Source organism: Gigantopelta aegis, chromosome 7 (assembly GCF_016097555.1).
Source record: "Gigantopelta aegis isolate Gae_Host chromosome 7, Gae_host_genome, whole genome shotgun sequence".
Taxonomy (NCBI): domain Eukaryota; kingdom Metazoa; phylum Mollusca; class Gastropoda; order Neomphalida; family Peltospiridae; genus Gigantopelta; species Gigantopelta aegis.
In genome coordinates, this window is record NC_054705.1 from 16,035,510 (window position 1) to 16,055,610 (window position 20,101).

At 37.2% G+C, this 20,101-nt stretch overlaps 1 protein-coding gene across 1 annotated transcript in view; it reads left to right on the plus strand.

Moving 5' to 3' along the window:
- The first annotated feature begins 2,358 nt into the window (after positions 1-2,358).
- LOC121376881 overlaps positions 2,359-20,101 on the plus strand; it is a 151,773-nt gene continuing 134,030 nt past the window's right edge. The window contains exons 1-3 of the mRNA XM_041504667.1: positions 2,359-2,417; positions 8,639-8,713; positions 17,042-17,176. Of these exons, the coding sequence (XP_041360601.1) occupies positions 8,662-8,713; positions 17,042-17,176 (187 nt within the window). The 5' untranslated portion in view covers positions 2,359-2,417; positions 8,639-8,661. The remainder of the gene's footprint in view (positions 2,418-8,638; positions 8,714-17,041; positions 17,177-20,101) is intronic.

A 20,101-nucleotide genomic window follows, 5' to 3' on the forward strand; every position in this document is an offset into this window, starting at 1 on the left:
CGTCACAAGGGAAAACCTACAACTTGGCAAAACAAAGTTTTTTTTCTCTCTTTTTTTGTTGTAAATAACAGGTAATAACCTTAGAAAACTAATGTCAGGTATTTGGGCTCATATCTTGTAAAACTACAGCGTTAATGACGTCACTTTTTCAGCATCAAAGTAGACGACATCAAAATGAAACTTCAACATTATTACCGTATTCTAGGTAACTTCCTGCTCAGTTTCAATAAAATCAATTGATTTGGAATCGGTACTTTTTTTCTTCAAATTTTCTGTTTATCCAGTATTTTAAGTTATATATTCTGATGTTGTTTTTTTAAAGTGATATATTCCGAATTAAAAAAAAAAAAAAAAAAAAAAATCTATAAATCCAATACATGAATGTAATAATTAGTAAATCATAGATCGTTTCGGCAATCTCCGACTGAGAACTGCATGCCAACTTTTACTTCCGCGTTAAACTTTGAGCCGCGTTTACTCGGGATTCTGACGTCATACTAAGTTGTAGCATTCGCGTGACGGCTCATATTATATAGCAGATATATCAATCTGATTAAAATTAGCTCTACTGGTCTACCAGTAGATCTAACAGCATTGCATGTACTCCCATGTCCAGGTGACATTTCATCTATAAATAACAATTTAAATATCGACCAATTACACTTCGCCTTTTATAGCGTTATTGGGGAGCATACAAGTTCTAAAACTATCGTGTGAGACTATTTATGCGAAAGGTGAAATTGTTGGTCTATTTGAACATTGGAAAAAGTGCAGTAATAAACTCTGGATTGTATACTAGTATAAACAGATTTTATGGCTATACCATCACGTTTTTTTTTTTTTGTCTTGAAACGAATTTTATACAAAATTTTATATTGAAATTAGTTTCTGGCATACTTCGTAATTCACCCGAATCATTCGTATACCCTCGACATAATCCCGATGGTTTTGAAATTCTTTTCAAATCACTGGTATGATTTTGCAAGTAATGTTTTGATTGGTCGAATAAAAGGTCAACTGGACATGAGCTCCAAAGGGCTGCTGTTAGATCCACATGTAATAGTGGAGCTAATTTTAATTAGATTGTATATATATATAATCTGATTAAAATTAGCTCCACTAGTTGATAGTTATTACATGTGGATCTACATGTATATATATAAAGTCAGACCTCGATACAACGACCGTCGTTACTACGACATTTACACCATCCGACCACAAATGGTCGGGAACAAACGTACATCAGTGTTATTTCTGTTCATTACACCGGATTTCACACTTTCCGACACTGACAGAGCAAATTAGGAACACACGTTTACGAATATATTCCGAGTTTCTTGTAAACCGATTCTTGTAAAGTATACCGTGATAAACATGACAAAAACATGAATTATTACACGTTTTGACCAGTATCGACCAGTCATATCGACACAAACGATATATCGACTCAAGCAATTTCAATACAAGGGTCCTCGACTGTGCATATACACACAGTACATGTATGTATGTATGTATGTATGTATGTATATATGTATGTATATACGTATTTTTATATTTTGAATATCTCTATTGTATGTATGTCGGGTTTTGACTTAAACATACATATATTCAATGACGCACTGGCACAGGGGATATTAAAATCATTCATTGCCTTCATAAATTTCCTCATGCCGTTACCGAGACCCGAACCTGTGGCACCCAATCGCCCGCAATTGTTGGGCCGGAACACTACCAATCAGACCAACTACGTTCCACAAAAATAGATCGTATTTTAGATCGTTAGTCGACCATATTCGTACCGGTCCAACATACATACCGGTATGTATGTATGTATGTATATATGTATATATGTATATACCCATGAGATGTCGAAAACTCCAGAATGTTTTTGTGTATAAAAATAAATAATCATAAAAATATATACTGTGATATATCGTATATATATACTTTCATATTGCAAAACATAATGATTTGTTTCATGTGGATGTAAGTGAGGTTTTTTTTCTTTCTATCATTAAACCTTTATAGTAACATATTGTTTTGACGTCCAACTCAGAATTAATGAGATTTATTTTTATACGTGTAAAACTCTCGAGGTACATCCACGTGTCATCAGTATATATGAGCAGTTTCTTGTAAACTTTCACGGTTGGCCACGTGTGATATATCGTAGGGGGTGTTCATATTAAAAACAAGGCAATTTGTTTCATGTGGATGTAAGTGAGTTTTTTTTTCTTTCTATGAAACCTTTGGGGTAACATATTGTTTTGACGTCCAACTCAGAATTAATGAGACTGCTGCATACGTGTAAAACTCTCGAGGTACATCCACGTGTCATCAGTATATATGAGCAGTTCTTAACGGTTGGCCACGTTTACATCAGGTAGTGTTTTAAAAACAAGAGTCTTGTATTATAGGTAAGTTTCATAATCCTTTGAAAACAAATATGTTTCCTTTGGTCTTTTAAGCTCATGTAGACTGAATGCGGCACGTTCGTGCGCTCCGGGTGAAAAACCCCCAAACATTTGAAATATGTTGGTTTCAGTGAGAGCGTCTGGACTAGATGCGTGCGGTGTGTCAAGCTATGTTTCCATAAAGCTATGCTACCATTAATACGGCTGCGGTCCGCGTGCGTCCGATTGCGGTGCGGGTGCTTGCGTTTGTTGTGTTTCCATTAATGCGGCTACTGACCGCGATTATTGCAGTAATGGCATTCAAGATGCAAACACTGCAACGTCACTTATTATTTGAAAAAGAGCTTATTATGATAGTCGCAACGTACAATTTAATACAGAAAATGATTTAAAAACCCCCAAACAACAACAACAAACAGACAAACAAAAAAAAGAAAGCGTCATTGTTAAAAATTAGAACAAACAAGGAGTGTACCAGAACCATATAGGTCTATGCATTTTCATATGTTTATATATCAATAATATTTGTAATCGGCTTCGGTAAATATTTCTGTACTTAGGAAATACATATATTTATTAGATCGAGAAACATTGTTGAAAATATATGTAACTTTTATCCGCCCGGTATTAGAATATGCATCGGAAGTATGGGGTGGGTATTCTTTAGTCGAGGAAGACATTATTGAAAAAGTTCAAATCGAAGCTATTAGATTAATCACGAGTTTGCCTAAATTTGCATCCATAAAGCCTTGGTACTACAAAATGTGATTAGGAACACTTACTTCAAGGCGAAAATTAAAAAAGCTGTACACAATGTATAAAATAATGAAAGGTATGGCTCATGATTTTATTATACACAGTATTCCACAAACAGTTGAACAAAGAGTCCCTTAAATGCTGAGAAATCGAAATGATATTTCTTTACACCTTTCATTGGTAATCGAAGAGAAGCAGCCGCATTAAAGCTATGTTTCCATTAATGCGGTTGCGGTGCGGTTGCGGTGCGGGTACGGGTGCGTCAAATATCGCACAGCATTGTTTTTATAGTAAGTGTTTCCATTAATGCGATTTCCGTCCGGCGCCGGCGCGGGAACGCATGCGATTTTTTTCGATCGGATCATGGAGCGATTCCAGCTAGCCCGCATAAGAAATCTCACAAAGGATTCCCCTGGATCGTAGGGGCTTCCCCCAAATTCTATGTCGTGTACTTCCAATGAAACGTGATGTTGAAAAACTTCCCGAACGTGTACTAGATCACATTTAAAGTGCGTGTATGACTGTACAGATCCCATCATCGAGATTTACAATTTCACCTGAAAGGTTGTTCCAAAGTTTTATTGTCGAATGGTTAAATGATGATTCAAGTAAATTAATTTTAGAAAGGTGTAAAGAAATATCATTTCGATTTCTCATCATGCAAGGGGCTCTTTATTCAACTGTTTGTCGGATACTGTGTATCACAAAATCAGGAGCCATACGTTTCATTGTTTTACACATTGTGCACAGCTTTTTGAATTTACGCCTGGAAGTAAGTGTTGCTAATCCAGTTTTGTAATACAAAGACTTTATGGATGCAAATTTAGACAAACTCGTGATTAATCTGGCGGCTTCTAATTGTACTTTTTCAATAATATCTTCCTCGACTAAAGAACACCCATCCCATACTTCCGAATCATATTCTAATACCGGGCGGATAAAAATTACATATATTTTCAATAAAGGTTGTCGATGTAATAAATATTTGTATTTCCTAAGTACAAAAAATATTTACCGAAGTCGATTACAAATATGATTGATATATGAACATGTGACAATGCATATACCTGTATGGTTCTGGTATACTCCTTGTTTGTTCTCATTTTTAACAATGGCGCTTCCTTTTGTTTGTTTGTTTGTTTGTTTGTTGTTTGTTTGATTTTTAAAAAAAACAATCTTTTTCTGTATCAAATTGTACGTTGCGACTATCATAATAAGCTTTTTTTTTCAAATAATAAGTGATATTGCAGTGTTTGCATCTTGAATGTCATTACTGGAGTAATCGCAGACAGTAGCCAAATCAATGGAAACAACAAACGCAAGCACCCGCACCGCAATCGGACGCACCCGGACCGCAGCCGTATTAATGGGAACAGCTTTAATGCGGATGCGGTGCGGGTACGGGTGCGTCAAATATCGCATACCTTTGGTTTTATAGTAAGTGCTTCCATTAATACAATTTCCGTACGGCGCGCGCTCGGGAACGCATGCAATTTTTTTCGATCAGATCATGGAGCGATTTCAGCTAGCCCGCATAAGAAACTATGTCTCGTGTACTTCCAATGACACTTGATGTTGAAAAACTTATCGAACTTGTACTAGACCAAATTTAAAGAGCGTGTATGACTGTACCTATCAGGCGCGGATCCAGGATTTTTAAATAGGGGGGCCCGAGGGCATGCTCCCCCGCAAAATTTTGAAATTTAAGTGGCCTGAAACGCCATTTCCTCGCATCTGAGTAAAAAAATAATAACTTGACCCCAAAAATAGGGGGGGGGGGGGGGGGGGGGGCCCCTTGGGCCCCCCACTAAATCGGCGCCTGCATATCCCCATCATCGAGAGTTACAATATATATAAGAATTGTTTCTCATTATTAGGAATTTATCGATGTATAAAAGTCACAAATGGTATAAAATCGCGTAGCGTAGCGAAGCGATTTTATACTACATTTGTGACTTTTATACATCGATAAATTCGTAAAAAATGAGAAACAATTGCATAATTACAAACAGTACAAGAAGTGTACCTTAAAACACTCAAAAATAATTTCTTTCGTTCTTAACGTCAACCATGTTCTGTAAATAAGCGTAGGAATACATGTATACATACTATTGGAAATTGTCCGCTAAAAATAAAAATAAGTATTGAATCAACAAAAACAGTGTATATATCTTTATTATAACTTCTTTTTAAAAAATGAAACAATTTCATGTGCAGATTTGTCTTGTGTTTTTCAATCGCAAAGTGACCTTGATATTAACTTTTGTTTACGTGTAGTGACTGTTGGTGTTATGCGGTTATTTCGATCTTGGTCTTCCATGATGACGTATTTTTATGAGGTTTATGGAAGGATAACGCTTGTTTTTTTTAGTGACGTCAGCCAATCAGAATACAGTAAATCGTATAAATTCGGAAAGTTTGTAATTATATATATATATATATATATATATATATGTATATGTGTGTGTGTGTGTGTGTGTGTGTGTGTGTGTGTGTGTGTGTGTGTGTGTGTGTTGATTGAAACATTTGATTGAATTTTAAAATATCAAATAGATTAGGCACAGGTTAAACAACTTAAAGCGGCAGTATCCGGAATATTTTTTTATTATTTAAGCATATAGAACAGAAAATCTAATTACGTTTGATGCATATATGACGCCGCACTCAGCATTGGTTTCACTACGCTGGCTTATCCAGGTCAAAAACAAAGCCAGTATTTCGAAAGTAGGACACTTTGACGGGCTCCTACCGATCTCGGTTTTCATTGGCTTATCACAAGTGTGGAATTCCCCAACGAGATCACGTGAGATTTCGCAATTTTTGAACCAATTTAACCGTCTTGATTGAGGGGTCGTCTCATATCTCCAAACCATATTTATATCCATAGAGGTATGGTACAACGCCTTTCCAGGGGTCGGTGGGTGGGGGATTTGCCTTGAAATTGTGACTGTGGCCAGCTGTTGGCATACGCGTTACATGTAAGGGGGTGTTACTAATAACGTAACGCTCTAGGGGTAGAGGAAGAGGGTACTGTGTTCGAATTACTTAACACTATATGTTATTTTTATTCATTACTTAGACCTAAAAATGTGTTTTAACAAAAGACTCTAGTACCGTATCCTCAACCGAACGTTCTTCGTACAGCGCAAGATTTCTCTTTTAATTGTTTTAGACGAATCCTGCAATTTGAAATCGGCAAACGCACGTGTTAACTGAAACTGACAACAGGCTGTCGTTTGTGCTTTGCCGCGCTATGGCGGCACAGGCAACGAATCAAGCGTATACTTTTGAAGATCTCCGTTCATAGCGAACACACACGAGTTTTTTGAAAGTGCATTTGAGCTTGTATGTCATATTTGTACATGATGTTATAATATGGTAACCAGAGACTGTAACTTTAATAGGGTTACGACAGTAATATATTTTTGCAATTTAAATATGAACAGAAATAAATATTATTGAAAGAGAAAGAAGGAATTAAGGGAACAGAAAAAACCCGCATAAGGTTCTCTATGTGTTCGATAATTAGACATCAGGTTTGCTAAACGAAAACACACAAAACAGTAATAAAGCGTGGCAATGATTACGTAATTAATATATATATATATATATATATATATATATATATATATATATATATATATATATATATATACTAAAACGCAAAAAAAACGCAGGTCCTGAAAATGCGAAAGAATTGCACTTTGTAAAGCAGTATCTTTGGTGGAAATGAACCTCAACTGTGTTAAAGGACATGGCACACACCCACACCGCAGTCCCACCTGCGTGTCAATTTCATTACCTGTGTGACGTCACGAATTCTCAAAACACGTTGTTTGCACGTGCTGGATCATCCGTATCATGAATCCAGTGCAAACACACTCATTGAAATGCTTATAAAGCCTACACACCTGGATTTAATCGCATAAATTCAATTTGAGTAGTGACAGACAACAGAATCACATTTTAAAAATGCCGCGACTGACGCAATTCCAGCGAGGGATGGCCATCGGGATGTTGCAAGCCGGACAGACCCGTACTGCTGTAGCCAGACAATTGGGATGTCATGTTTCGACAATCGCACGCCTTTCTCAACGTCACCAAATCACTGGATCTGTGAACGATCGACCACGCACCGGCCGCCCGAGGGTGACAACCGCAGCCCTAGACCGGTACATCCGGGTGACCCACCTTAGGAATCGGATGCTGCCAGCAGCTAACACCGCTCACCAGGTGCGTGGTCCACGTGGTCCAGTGTCCGCCGATACAGTCCGACGCCGTCTGAGGGCAGCAGGACTCCGTAACCGCCGTCCTTATGTGGGACCAATATTGACCCCTCGGCACCGCCAACAACGTCAACAGTGGGCGCAACAACATCAAAGATGGCGACGTGGCCAGTGGCAACAAGTTCTGTTTACTGATGAGAGCCGTTACAATCTTTCCAACGCTGATGGCTGAATCCGAGTATGGCGACGTCGACATGAACGTTACTCCGACTGCTGCGTTCTGCAGGCCGACCGATGGGGCGGGGGTAGTGTGATGGTGTGGGGTGGGTTCTCATTCAACCACAGAACACAACTTCATGTGTTCAGACAACGCGTTAATGCCGCCGTGTACCAAAATGACGTCATCAACAATCACGTCGTTCCCTTCTTTGCCGCTCACCCACGTGTGCGCTTGCTGCAGCAAGACAATGCCAGGCCGCACACTGCCAGGGCAACACAGGCGTTGCTGGCTCAGCACAACATCCCAACGTTGCCGTGGCCAGCCTTATCTCGGACATGGCGCCTATCGAACACGTCTGGGATGAAATCGGACGTCGCCTTCAGGCTCGCGGACAACCTCAGAATATGCAGGCGCTGGAGGCAGCATTGGTCCATGAATGGAACTCACTCCCTCAGGCATTCTTTCAACGGCTTGTCAACTCAATGAGGAGACGTTGCACTGCCTGTTTGAATGCCCAGGGTGGTCACACGCGATACTGACTTTGACAATGCTACAGGTCGTCTCTTTCACATTTTTAACATGGACCCCCACCCTACTTTATGACATGAAACAATAGCCAAAAAGGAATTCAATCAAAAATTTCCAACACCAATGTGTGCCGAATTGGTGTAGCTCCAAAATAAATGTTGAAATCTTCATTTCGTTTTGTTTTTGTAATATTTTATATCCAATTTAATGAGAACCTGCGTTTTTTTTGCGTTTTAGTATATATATATATATATATATATATATATATATATATATATATATATATATATATATATACACACAAACGTATATTCTGGACAGTTATAATTTTGTTATATATTAATTTTCATCCCCCTCGAAACCTCCCCAAAGTTCTCTTGGCATTCCGCGTCATACACATACGCTGATAGAACATGTGTCCGTTTATTTGTGTATGTGAGACATTAAAAAGTGCAACACTAAACACTAAGCTACCATTTGTTTTTTCTTATTAGCAGTACAAGTTTGAAGGAGAAGCATGAGAGACGTATTTCTCATTGGATTCCTTCTCGTTCTCTTTAACACAGCAGGCAAGTTATTTTATAGTTATAAATATATACATTTATTATGAATATAGCTATAAAGAATAAGTGCTTTGAAAGAAGCCCTTAGGTTTGACCTATTTAATGAACTGTTACAGGTACAGATGGTGTAGTGTTTGCAGTAAGCATACAGTAACTTTCTTGTCCAGAGACACTTTTGTGATCGAATCTTTAAAAGCTAACTCAAGCTTATGACCGTAACGGCGAATTGCTACCATAGCTGGTTGACCATTTCGTAGAATAGCTGCTACTCCATTGACCGTATCAAGCATTATGATCAACTATAGCTTGAACGAAGAAGAAGTATCAAGCACCAATAGGGTTCCAGCAGTGTCCATGGCAATGAACATTTTCAGGAACTATGGTCATTTAACTCCTACCTTCACCAGTGAGCTCTGATTAGCAAATACGATGCCTTCGGGATTACGTTTGGAAACACATGGACAGTTAGCTAAGAACACCCTCACTTTGCCTTCTATATACCAATTCTCACATAAACAATATCATTTTCAGTTACTCTTGAATCTGTGCTTCCATCCACTAAAACAGCAGGACACTTGGCTTTCTCGACTTCTTGATGGATCTTCTCATTCTTTGCTGAAGCTATGCATTTTATGAATATCCTAGCACTCTTGTCATTAATATACTTTTTCAATACATGCAGATCGTTTGCAGCATCTAGTTTTGCCATCCAGACAAAGTCATAGAATGGTCTACCAGCAAGAGATACTGCATGAGCATTTCGAAAAAAAGTGTTTCTAGTTTATTTATTATGGCCTTGTTGAAAGACCTCAATCGCTTTTTCAGCTTTCCATAATTTGTGCATTGTTCTCATGAACTTTGCTGCTTTCACGGCGTTTTATTGTTTACAGCTTTGCCATATGCTAGATATATTTTTCATTATCATGAGTAATGTCAGAGCACCATTTGCATGTCATTCTATTATCTTCTGTGAAGTCAAGCCATGGTCGGTCTTTTTTCCATTGTTCCTTCAATTTCCTTCACCTCTTATCTCTTCATACCTACAATTAGATTAGACTAGATGTTTAACGACACTCCAGCATTAACACTACATCGGCAATTGGGTGCAAACTATGGTAAATGCAAACAAATAAAGTGATGATCAACATCAATATAAAAATGCAATTGTGAAATTTCATACCTACAGGTATACGGGCTATTTTCACAAAAATGGGCAAATAACGGTAAAGACATTGCAGCTCCAATATTTTACACAAAAGAGCATATACCATATGGAGGTTTTAGATTTGCGGGTGTTATTGTCTATTTGATGCCCACAAATGTTATTTTTGACTAAATCGTTTTTCTACAGAACTGACTGTATATTTGTTATTCCATGACAAAAATACCTGGCTACAATCTAACTGTAGACTCTTGAATCATCAACTTCGCCTGTTCCAATTGCTAATGATGTCACCTTTAATGACGTCATTAACTTTCCGGGTGTTATTGTCTATTTAACGTCAAATTTCAATTTCAAATATATACTGAGTCGAATTAAAAACTAAAAGCTAATTAGCAAATATGACAGAAGAACGTGTTAAATAAGGTATTTCTTATCGTATGACGTCCAAAGAATTAATAGGAATAAATGTTGAGTTAACAATCTGTTCGATGCACCCACAGCATTCGTCAAAACCACAGTCAAAATGGCAATTCACAAGTGGGGTCGTCTGATGAAATCACAGTTCAGTAGCGCGTATGCCCTCCATGTGTACTCACAACTGCAAGGCAACGCCTCATTGAATGAATGAATGAATGCATGTTTAACAATACATCGGCTATTGGGTGTCAAACTGGAAATGCAAACAAATAAGGTGATGATCAACATCAATATAAAAATTCAAGATTTATCACAGATAGATACTGACTTTCACTCAAAATTTCAATTTGTGCTGTATTGTCTATTCTCAAAGAGAATGTAACACCCCTGCACCACGGTGAGGTTACAGCACGCACAGGGGCCTCATTGACTGGTGCGTGTAAAGACTGCATTAGGGATACGGCAACATTGTTCCACTAATGAGTCACCAAGTTCCTGCAAAATCTGTGGAGGGTTCATAAAAGTGCGTCTTCCCAGCTCATCCCAGACGTGCTCGATGGGATTCAGGTCGTATGACCTAGAAGGCTAACCCATGACATTGATGCCCGCGTTCCTCAGGTAATCCCTTGTCAAGATGGCCGTGTGAGTTCTGACGTTGTCATGCTGAAAGGTCAGGCCTGGACCATGAGCTGCCATGAAGGGCGCAAGTTCCTGGGCCAGCACCTTTTCGCGGTATCCAGAAGCTTTAAGATTGCCACGGATGACAAGAAGTCGAGAACGTCCATTTCTATAGAAAGGACCGCCAAACAATTACACTTCCGCCTCCAAATCTGTCAACTTCACTGACACAACACTGAGCATGACGTTCACCACATCGTCTCCAAACCTTCTGTCTGCCATGGGCAAATTGCAGTGTGAATCTTGATTCATCGCTAAACACGACTCTACTCCATTCCCTCCATCGCAAGTGGCGTTGTGCCCAGAGTTGACGTTGACGTCGATGAAATTGGGTAAAAATGGGTTCAACATGGTAGTACTAAACTAAATAATTTCTGACTGGGTCAAATTTCGAGGTGAACCCAACTTTTAATAGAGAAGTGAACACCTGTGATTGGTGATAAATGTGAGTGTGTTGGTTGTAAAAAAAATTAAATAAGTTTCATTTGGGTAAAAAAAAGAAGCAATTTTATTTCATCTAGTACCACTGTCAAGTAGTCTTGTGCTTGAAACATGTGACAATAGTTTTCCTTTGCTGTTATTTTTTTTTGTTTGGAAAACATTGTGGATATTGTTGGAATTTACTTATATGAAGTTGTGTTTGAATCACATATAATATTGAATTATTTCACCCGGATTAATTTTGGACAAAATCCACGTTGAGGGAGTAGATCTGAGGGTTAAGGGTATTATTTTCGTTGGTTCTTCCAATTTTGGTTTTTGCGCAGTTAATACTGTTCAAAAGGACGTTAAAAATTAATAAAGCCATTTCCATCTCGTTGTCATCAGTTTATTGTCCCCCAAAAATAAAGTTACATTTTATTATATTCTACACTAGAGCACATTGATTAATTAATCACCGGCTATTGGATGTCAAACATTTGGTAATTCTGACTCGTAGTCTTTTAATAACATACCACCAACTAATGAAATCTGGTATAGTTAAGCAGCTATAAACTAAGTATATAAAGTTCATTTCATTTAAAAATATACTGTATTTAAGATTTTAAGAAGTCAATAAAATATGTCAAATGGTATGCATCGAGTGCCTTTAAATACTGTATGTATGTTAGTTATTCTGTTCTAATTTAATATACTATTATATAAAAGTGCAAATATTAATATCTATTTTGCACTTTATGGTACTCATGATGACATTACGGTACTGACAACATTTTGCAAAAATTACACTATTTACTGAAAATACATAGCTGAATGAAATATTTTATTGTGCCACATCCATCACGCCATTCATTTTTACACCGTTATAAGGTCATTTAACGGCCAAATTCACAAAATCCATTGCGATTCTGCTTTACGGTTATGACGTTGAATAAACATACCAATTCCTTCTTTAGTAGGAATTTTACCAAAACTTTGTAATCACCCAAGCCATTTTGCCTGCAGTGCTCGTATAACGGTGGAAATGACAACTTTCAAATGATCACACACGAACCTTATGTAAATCAGCATAGGCTATATTAATATTCATGTTTCCACAATTACTCCGTAAGCCACGCCCCCTTAGTTACTGTTACTACGTCCCACAAGCTAACATCCAAAATGGCAGAATCCGTAGCAGACTGCGTAGCTGATCTAAAAAGTATTCCAGATGATGTGTCTGTTTTATATCTTCCTGAGAGTTCGGGCCTTTCCAGAAAAGCACAAGAGAAAGGTTTAAATTATTTTAGGCAAGGCTACATCCACGATATAAAAATTTCCGACGAAAATCAACCGAAAGTAAATGCGAGATGCTGGCGTTCCATGAGGAAAAACGACTCGGCACACAAACTCCATATTCAAGTTTGCTTGGAGACGAAACAGCTATCAGAGGCTAACTGCTCCTGTAAAGCTGGGTGAGTATATTTTGGTATTAAACTAATATTGCAGCATGGTTTATTTTAGTGCGAAGCAAAATGAAAAGTAACAAACCGGAATATAACAAATGACACACACGTGTCTTAAAGCTGCATTGTCAAGACTTTGTAATAATATTTGAAGATTTACAATAAATCGCCCAACTGTTAAGTTTGAATTCACCTCACAAACAATTCCAGTCATATGCATCACACACACACACACACACACACTGTCTTTTTTTTGTACACTGTTCATGGGCCCCGTCTGTGGGCCCATTGGGCCATTTCTCGTTCCAGCCAGTGCACCATGACTGGTATGTACTACCCTGTCTGTGGGATGGTGCTGCTAATCAAAAATAGTAGCCCATGAAGTGGCAACAGTGGGTTTCCTCTCTCAATATAGTGTAGTCCTTAACCATGTCTGACACCATATAACCGTAAATAAAATGTGTTGACTGCGTCATTAAATAAAACATTTCTTTCTTCTTTTTTTCTGTTCATGGGCTGTGTGTGTGCATGTATATTATTCATATTTATAATAGGTAATTTGTATATAGCTAAATATCAACTGTGTGTATTATTATCATTTGAAAACAACCGGTGTTCACGAATATAAACGAATTTCTTTTTGTACTTCCAGGCTAAGTGGCCACTGCTCACACATTATTGGGCTCTTAAAAACCTTACAAGGATTCAAGCTGCACAATTTAACATCAGTCCCAGAACAGCAGAGTTGTACGAGCATTCCAAGACAGTGGGGCCATCCAAGAGGGTTGAAATAAAGCCAATGCCAATGAGCCATGTTGTGGTGGAAAGACCCACAGCAGAAGTCAGAAAACGAAAGCCTGTATTGTGTCAGTTGGACACACAGAAGAAGTAACACTTATAATGTTGATTTTTTCTTTGATACTATATGCAGTATACCTATTGTAATTATATCGATTCATTTTGAAATTAGCATCACCTCACTGAGATTTTTATTGTATTTCTGGAATATTTCAGTATGTTCTGCAACTTCTTTGCATATTGTAAAGTTGCATTTAAAAGTCTATAATACTCTCTGAAAATGTAGAGAAATAAATAAACAATAAACTGAATATAAAATGTACATGTATATTTTAATCAATATAATAAAAGACAGAATTGATTATATTTTGCATAAACTAATTTCATGTTGTTGTGAAATTAATATTTAATAATTAACTGGAATGTAGTATGATACTTTAAAAGTATTGTGTCGCTAACAATACGAAATTATTATGCACATAAATACCTCTGCAATATGAATACATTTTAATGACAACAATGTTACAATTCCTTTTTAACAAGTTGGAAAACTGGCAAGATAGACTTAAGATTATTTTTATTTGGGTCGCAATTAGGGGGATTTCCAAGGAACCTATAAACAATGTTTTACTACATCTGTAGGTAGATATAAAAATCGTCATCTTTAGAACAGGTCTTACAATATTTTCTGTAAAATGGAGCAGTTGCTAATGCATCATAAATTGTTGTAAAGTTTGTTTTATTTGTTTGTTTTTAGTTAGTATACAGCTTAGCATACGGTTATGCAACACATGTACTAATTCTTTACACTTCAGACTTCCTCTTGTTGAGTCTTCTGATGTTAAAAAACTGAGACAACTTGATGGAACGCCACTGGGATATATTTTATCAGAAGATGGACCTACAGTGGATACACCTTTTGGGAAAGTACCTGTTGGCTCACTGTTATTATATCAGGTAAAAACCTTTCGTTTTGTTTTCCAATTTCATTTATTCCTAACAAATGTATCTTGAAACAATGTCAAAAAGCAACAAACTGCCCAAATCTGGTTTATGTTTTGGAAGAGCGAAGTTGGGATTGCATGAAAGACAGTTCTGTAGTGTTGTATTTTGGAAATTACTCTTTCAATGTGAATTCGATGTTTTGCAATTTTTTGTGTCTGTTCTGTATCTCCTGGCGACATCTGTGAACCAGACGAAGCAAGGAGTGCAAGAAATCTTAACAGCTTTAATCCTGTGTAATACTGGAACAGATCTTTAAGTTTTCCCTCTCTTCTACAGACACTATCAAAACCAAATCTTTCTCCATCTTCTAATTTTTTCTCTAATTCTGTTATTCGTGTCTTCTGTTCTTGTACTTTCTTAAGCAATTCATCATTTTGCATTGTTGTCTCTTCTAAATGTTTTCGAAGTTTGTGACTCTCTGTACTATGTACCAGGAGATCAAGTGGGGAAACCCCTGAAAAGATATGGTTGAAAAAGACGCATTCAATGCACTGAACAAAATATTTTGTATTATATTTTAGACAAGAAACTTCAAAAATAAAGAAGCCTCTGTGGGAACTGGATACGGCAATACACGATTTCCAAAAACAGCACCTGTAAAGTGAATAGATGAATTATCTTTGCTTAAATAAGGACTTTGCCCTGGTTGATGCAGAAAAACTGGAAAGCCAGACACAGGGACAGGCAGACTGCCAGTTATGGAAAACATCAAGGGCCAAACGAATAACAGCGTCAAATTTTGGGAACATTTTACAACTCAAGTCTGTGCCATCTTCAAAATTCTTGGAGAATATATTTAACACCAAAGAAATATCAGCTGCTCCCTTGGAATATGGCAGAAGAAATGAACCAAAAGCAAAAACCAAGTATCTTGAACTGTATCATACAAGACATACATGAATGTGGACTGGTGCTAAATAAAGAATTTTTGTTTTTAGGAGCCAGCCCAGATGGTAAAGTATGTGATAACAATGATTGTGGCATAATTGAGGTCAAATGCCCATATACTGCAAGAGACCATACAATTAATCAAGCAGTTGATGAACTTAAAAAATTTATTTTGAAAAGGGAAGGCAACTGAATTATTTTGCCTCAGAATCATCAATACTATGACCAGGTTCAAGGACAGCTGATGGTCACTGGCTCAAAGTTTTGTGACTTTATAGTTTATTCCAATAAAGACTTGCATGTTCAGCGGATTTATCCAAATATTGACCATATGCAAAACATGTTGCAAAAATTATCTTTGTTTTACATGAAATTTGCAAAACCCTATCTAGCCGAAATGGAAAAAAAAAAAAAGTAGGTCAGGTGTATATTGAATATACAGGTGTATATATGTTGTAGGTTAGGTTTCATTTTTGTGTAAATAATTTACACAACACATTATTACTACACATAAATGTGTAATTAATGCATTGAACACTTGAATTTACAGTTTTCATCAGTTTGAGTACTTTCATCTTTATGGAGTTCTGTAGGTGGAGCATTTTCATTGTCATCGGGTCTGGTGACACTGAAATCATGAGAATATAATCAATTAATGTGAGGGCTTGTAGATTGTGGTAGCCCTACCCCCATGGCTAATGATATTGAATGCTGGGCTAGTCAATAACTGCTATTGCCATGCCCGACGGTTAGTACAAATATTTGGCCAAATGTTACAGTCGTCTATTTTGTAAATATAACTATCCTGCCTCCACCCCTACCCCAATGTTAGTGTTTTAAGCTCTACCTCACTCTTTAGGTAAAATTAGGTAATTATGGGTGTGTGGAAATAGTGCGCTTTGATTGGTTAAAGTTCCAAAGTGATTGACACCTGTGGAAACATGAATTGGCTTCTTATGAAGAAAATTACTTTTAATAACAACTGATTTGTTTGTCAACATTTTATCTGGCTCTGAAGTTTTGAAAAATGGCCTGGAAATATGGAATTTGGTTAAGCTACAAGTGTATGACTCCTGCATATCGATAATAGCCCTGATGATATATTGCTTTCTCCTATACATGACGACATGGCGATTTTGCTAACACATGATGGCATTAATACCCCCACTCCCCTACCCGCTCACCCCCCAACCCCCCCCAAAAAAAAACCCCACACAAAATAACAACAACAACAAAAAAACACAACAAAAAAACCCAACAACATTTATTATCAGCGAACCTGAGAATCGATATCTTGGTTTGAATAATGACTTTAATATTTAAATTAATATTTAGTTAAAATGACGAGAATCTAGGGTATTATTGTAAAAATGAGCCCATGAAGGCTGGCGACATCAATTTCGGACTTTATCTAATAATGACCCATGCATACATGTGTGTGTGTGTGTGTGTGTGCGTGTGTGCGTGTCTTTTTATGTTTCATCTTCGTTTTTACAGTTTTCACACGGGGACTACACAATCACTCGTATAAGTACAGGTACCATGCCCGATGGTACAGGAATGTCGAGACCCGGAAAGACTCGGCGTTGGAAGGAACTGCCTCCCAGTCATCAACGGACAGCGATGTAGAAGGTCCAGAGACGTTTTCTTTACTTTAGGATATAATACCACTGTTTTGTTAACTGTAACGATTTAACCCTTTTTTTTTTGGGGGGGGGGGGGGGGGGGGGGAGTCGAGACAAAAGAGAAAATGTTGTGTTAAATCGTTTTAATTAATAATGAAACAGTGGTATTATCCCTATTCTAATACTACACATTATTAGAACTATCTGTAGTAAATTTTATTGTATTTTATTAAAGATATCACCAAAATCTTAAAAATCTAATTATCTATTCTTCTTTCATACAATATTCAATAAAATGCTTGTAATAAGTAACAGTATGACGTAATCTATTTTTTCCTGTCTCGATATGACGTCACTGACTTGGAAGCAAAATAGATGTCATTAAACATTTGTTTGTCAGTACTGTATTTCGAATATGATTTGTTGGAATATTAGATATATAAAAAACTCTAATTTTCCTTTGCTGTTAATTTTTTTTTATTGAAAACTGTGTATATATTATTGGAATTTACTTAGGCGTATCGTAAAATATTGTTTGTTTCCGGTTACCCGACCGATCCTAATTTGGACCTGCCGACCATAAAACATTTTTTGTATATCCAGAAATGTTTGTTTTAGTATAACAACGATTTCTACGAAAACATTACAAAACTATCACAAGCACTAATTTGGTGTCATTTAGGGGATAACCCTACTGTGTTTTCCGATTTGCGGACGTATATCGGTGGTTTTACTGTCGCAAATTTAGTTTTATTGTGGACCCGTTAGCCACGAAATGTTTTCTTCTAACGATCGATGGAGTTACTTCCCTTCAAATTGAAGATTGTTTTCACGAATATATGCGATCTTTTCCGATTTACTCATTCCCAGTCTGGAGCCCCTCGCGGTAAGACGTGTTTGTTTCACTTGTGCACACTGCACGTGCTTTGGCGGCTCGACTTGGGGATCCTTGACTTTGTTGTTTTTATCAGCGAAGAAGTTTTCTACTGGGATGTATGTGGCCATTGGAACTGATTGAACGCTGGAACGCTTCTCGTTTCGACAGTCTGCACCACCAGGTTGGATTCTGTTTTTTAGCGAGATTCCTCGCCTTCACGTCATTTCTACGTCTGACTATGTTGACTTGTTTTTTCATGACTCATATGACGGCCATTCTGCAGAACGCCACGGTTGTTTGCGTTTAGTCTCTACATGTCCGAGCCTGTCCTAACAGCACTGGAAGATTGACCGCCCCACTCTAAGAAGAAATAGGAAGGAAGCGGGGTCGGCCCCTACTACTCTTTTCTAGACTTTACTTTGTTTTATTGTGATACCATCTCGTATCCTCCGAAGTCGGGCCCGTCCGCACCACTATACCAACCCATGACAACTGGACTACACCCTAGTCTGATTCTCTCTCTCGTTCAGACGGATCAGGCTTCTCAAGATCTGTATTTCAGCACAGCGCTACACCTTCAACGTTTATTGATTGTCAATCTAGGGGTTTTCTTGACAGGATGCAACCCATTTCGTCCCTACAAGCTGTGAACCCTAACGGCCTTATCGAGGCCACTCACGTGGACATATAGATCGGACTTTAAACTTTTAGGCCTTTGTTCAAAAGTTTATGTCGAAATTACTTTCTTTTTTTAAATATTATTAAATAGTCCGATCCTCTCTTCTTTCTCTTATTTATTTTTGGACTGTTCTTCTAAAATGCTCCAAATTATACAAATATTCGACCGAGCAGACAATTCTTTTTATTTTTGGCTTGTAACTTTTTTCTTTTTTAAAAATTCTATTAACCTTTTTTACAAATTCAAAATTCTACCCATTTTCAACGATACCCCTCCCCCCTCCATCCCGAGTCAGGCCACCGATCTTATCTAATTTCTTTTTGACCACCCTATCTAATTTAGCGACCAAATTTAATGAGTAGAATTTTCTTTATTAATTATATTAATTAGAGATGCGCATCAAAATTTTAAAGGCCCACTATTTAATTTTGGGATGTAAATTTCAAAATTGTCCGCTTAATTTTTTTTTTTCTGTCGTGGGACAAGACCCTGGCTATCCAGCGACAGGCCCCGGGACGGACATGCTCGAAACTCTAGTGGTATATTATTCTACATCTAGTGTAGCGAGGTGTTCCGATTAATAATAATAATAATAATAATAATAACTATATATTTAATGATTTACTCCTGCGACAAACTGGCCTTGTAGAAATTTAGTGACCTTCTGATAAACAAGGGGAGGGAATGTTTACCGATACTGATTGAGTTTACTGCCAAATCAAATGATTAAATATGTCAGTAAGATCTCGATGCGTTTCGTTATTTTTTGTATGTGGTCACTGGGAACTTCGCGGGTTTCCTCTAAAAACAGTGTCAGAATGACCATGTGTTTGACGTCCAATAGCCAATGATATTAAAGATAAAAATTAATTGCTCTAGTGGCGTCGTCAAATAAAACAAACTTTACTTTTCAACATTCGTTTGAACATCCTGAGCATTTTTACTGCGTTTCTATTCATTGGACCAATTGATTGCTTCAAACCAAGTGTGTACTTTAATACTGGATGCATATAGAATAAAACTTACATTGCAAATTATAAAATTGGTAAGTCTACCATTTCTTAGATACACTAGGAAAGATAATATTCATAACATTTTTTTTTAAATGTTATTGTTGGACAGATAAATATAGAACCCTTCTTTTCAGTTTTCATTAAAAGAAATTGTTATAACTTATTTACTGGTTTCTATCCAATTAAGGTTCAACCAAGTCTGTCCTGGACCAGTACAGAAGTTAAGTGTTAGTATGAGAGTAAACCTTCTGCCTAATATTAAAAAGCAAGGGGTCTTTTGTATGTACTCTCCCACAGATAGGTTAGCACCATGTTGCCCTCAAAATCAAAATGCCTTGCCTTTTATAAATTTATAAGTTGCCC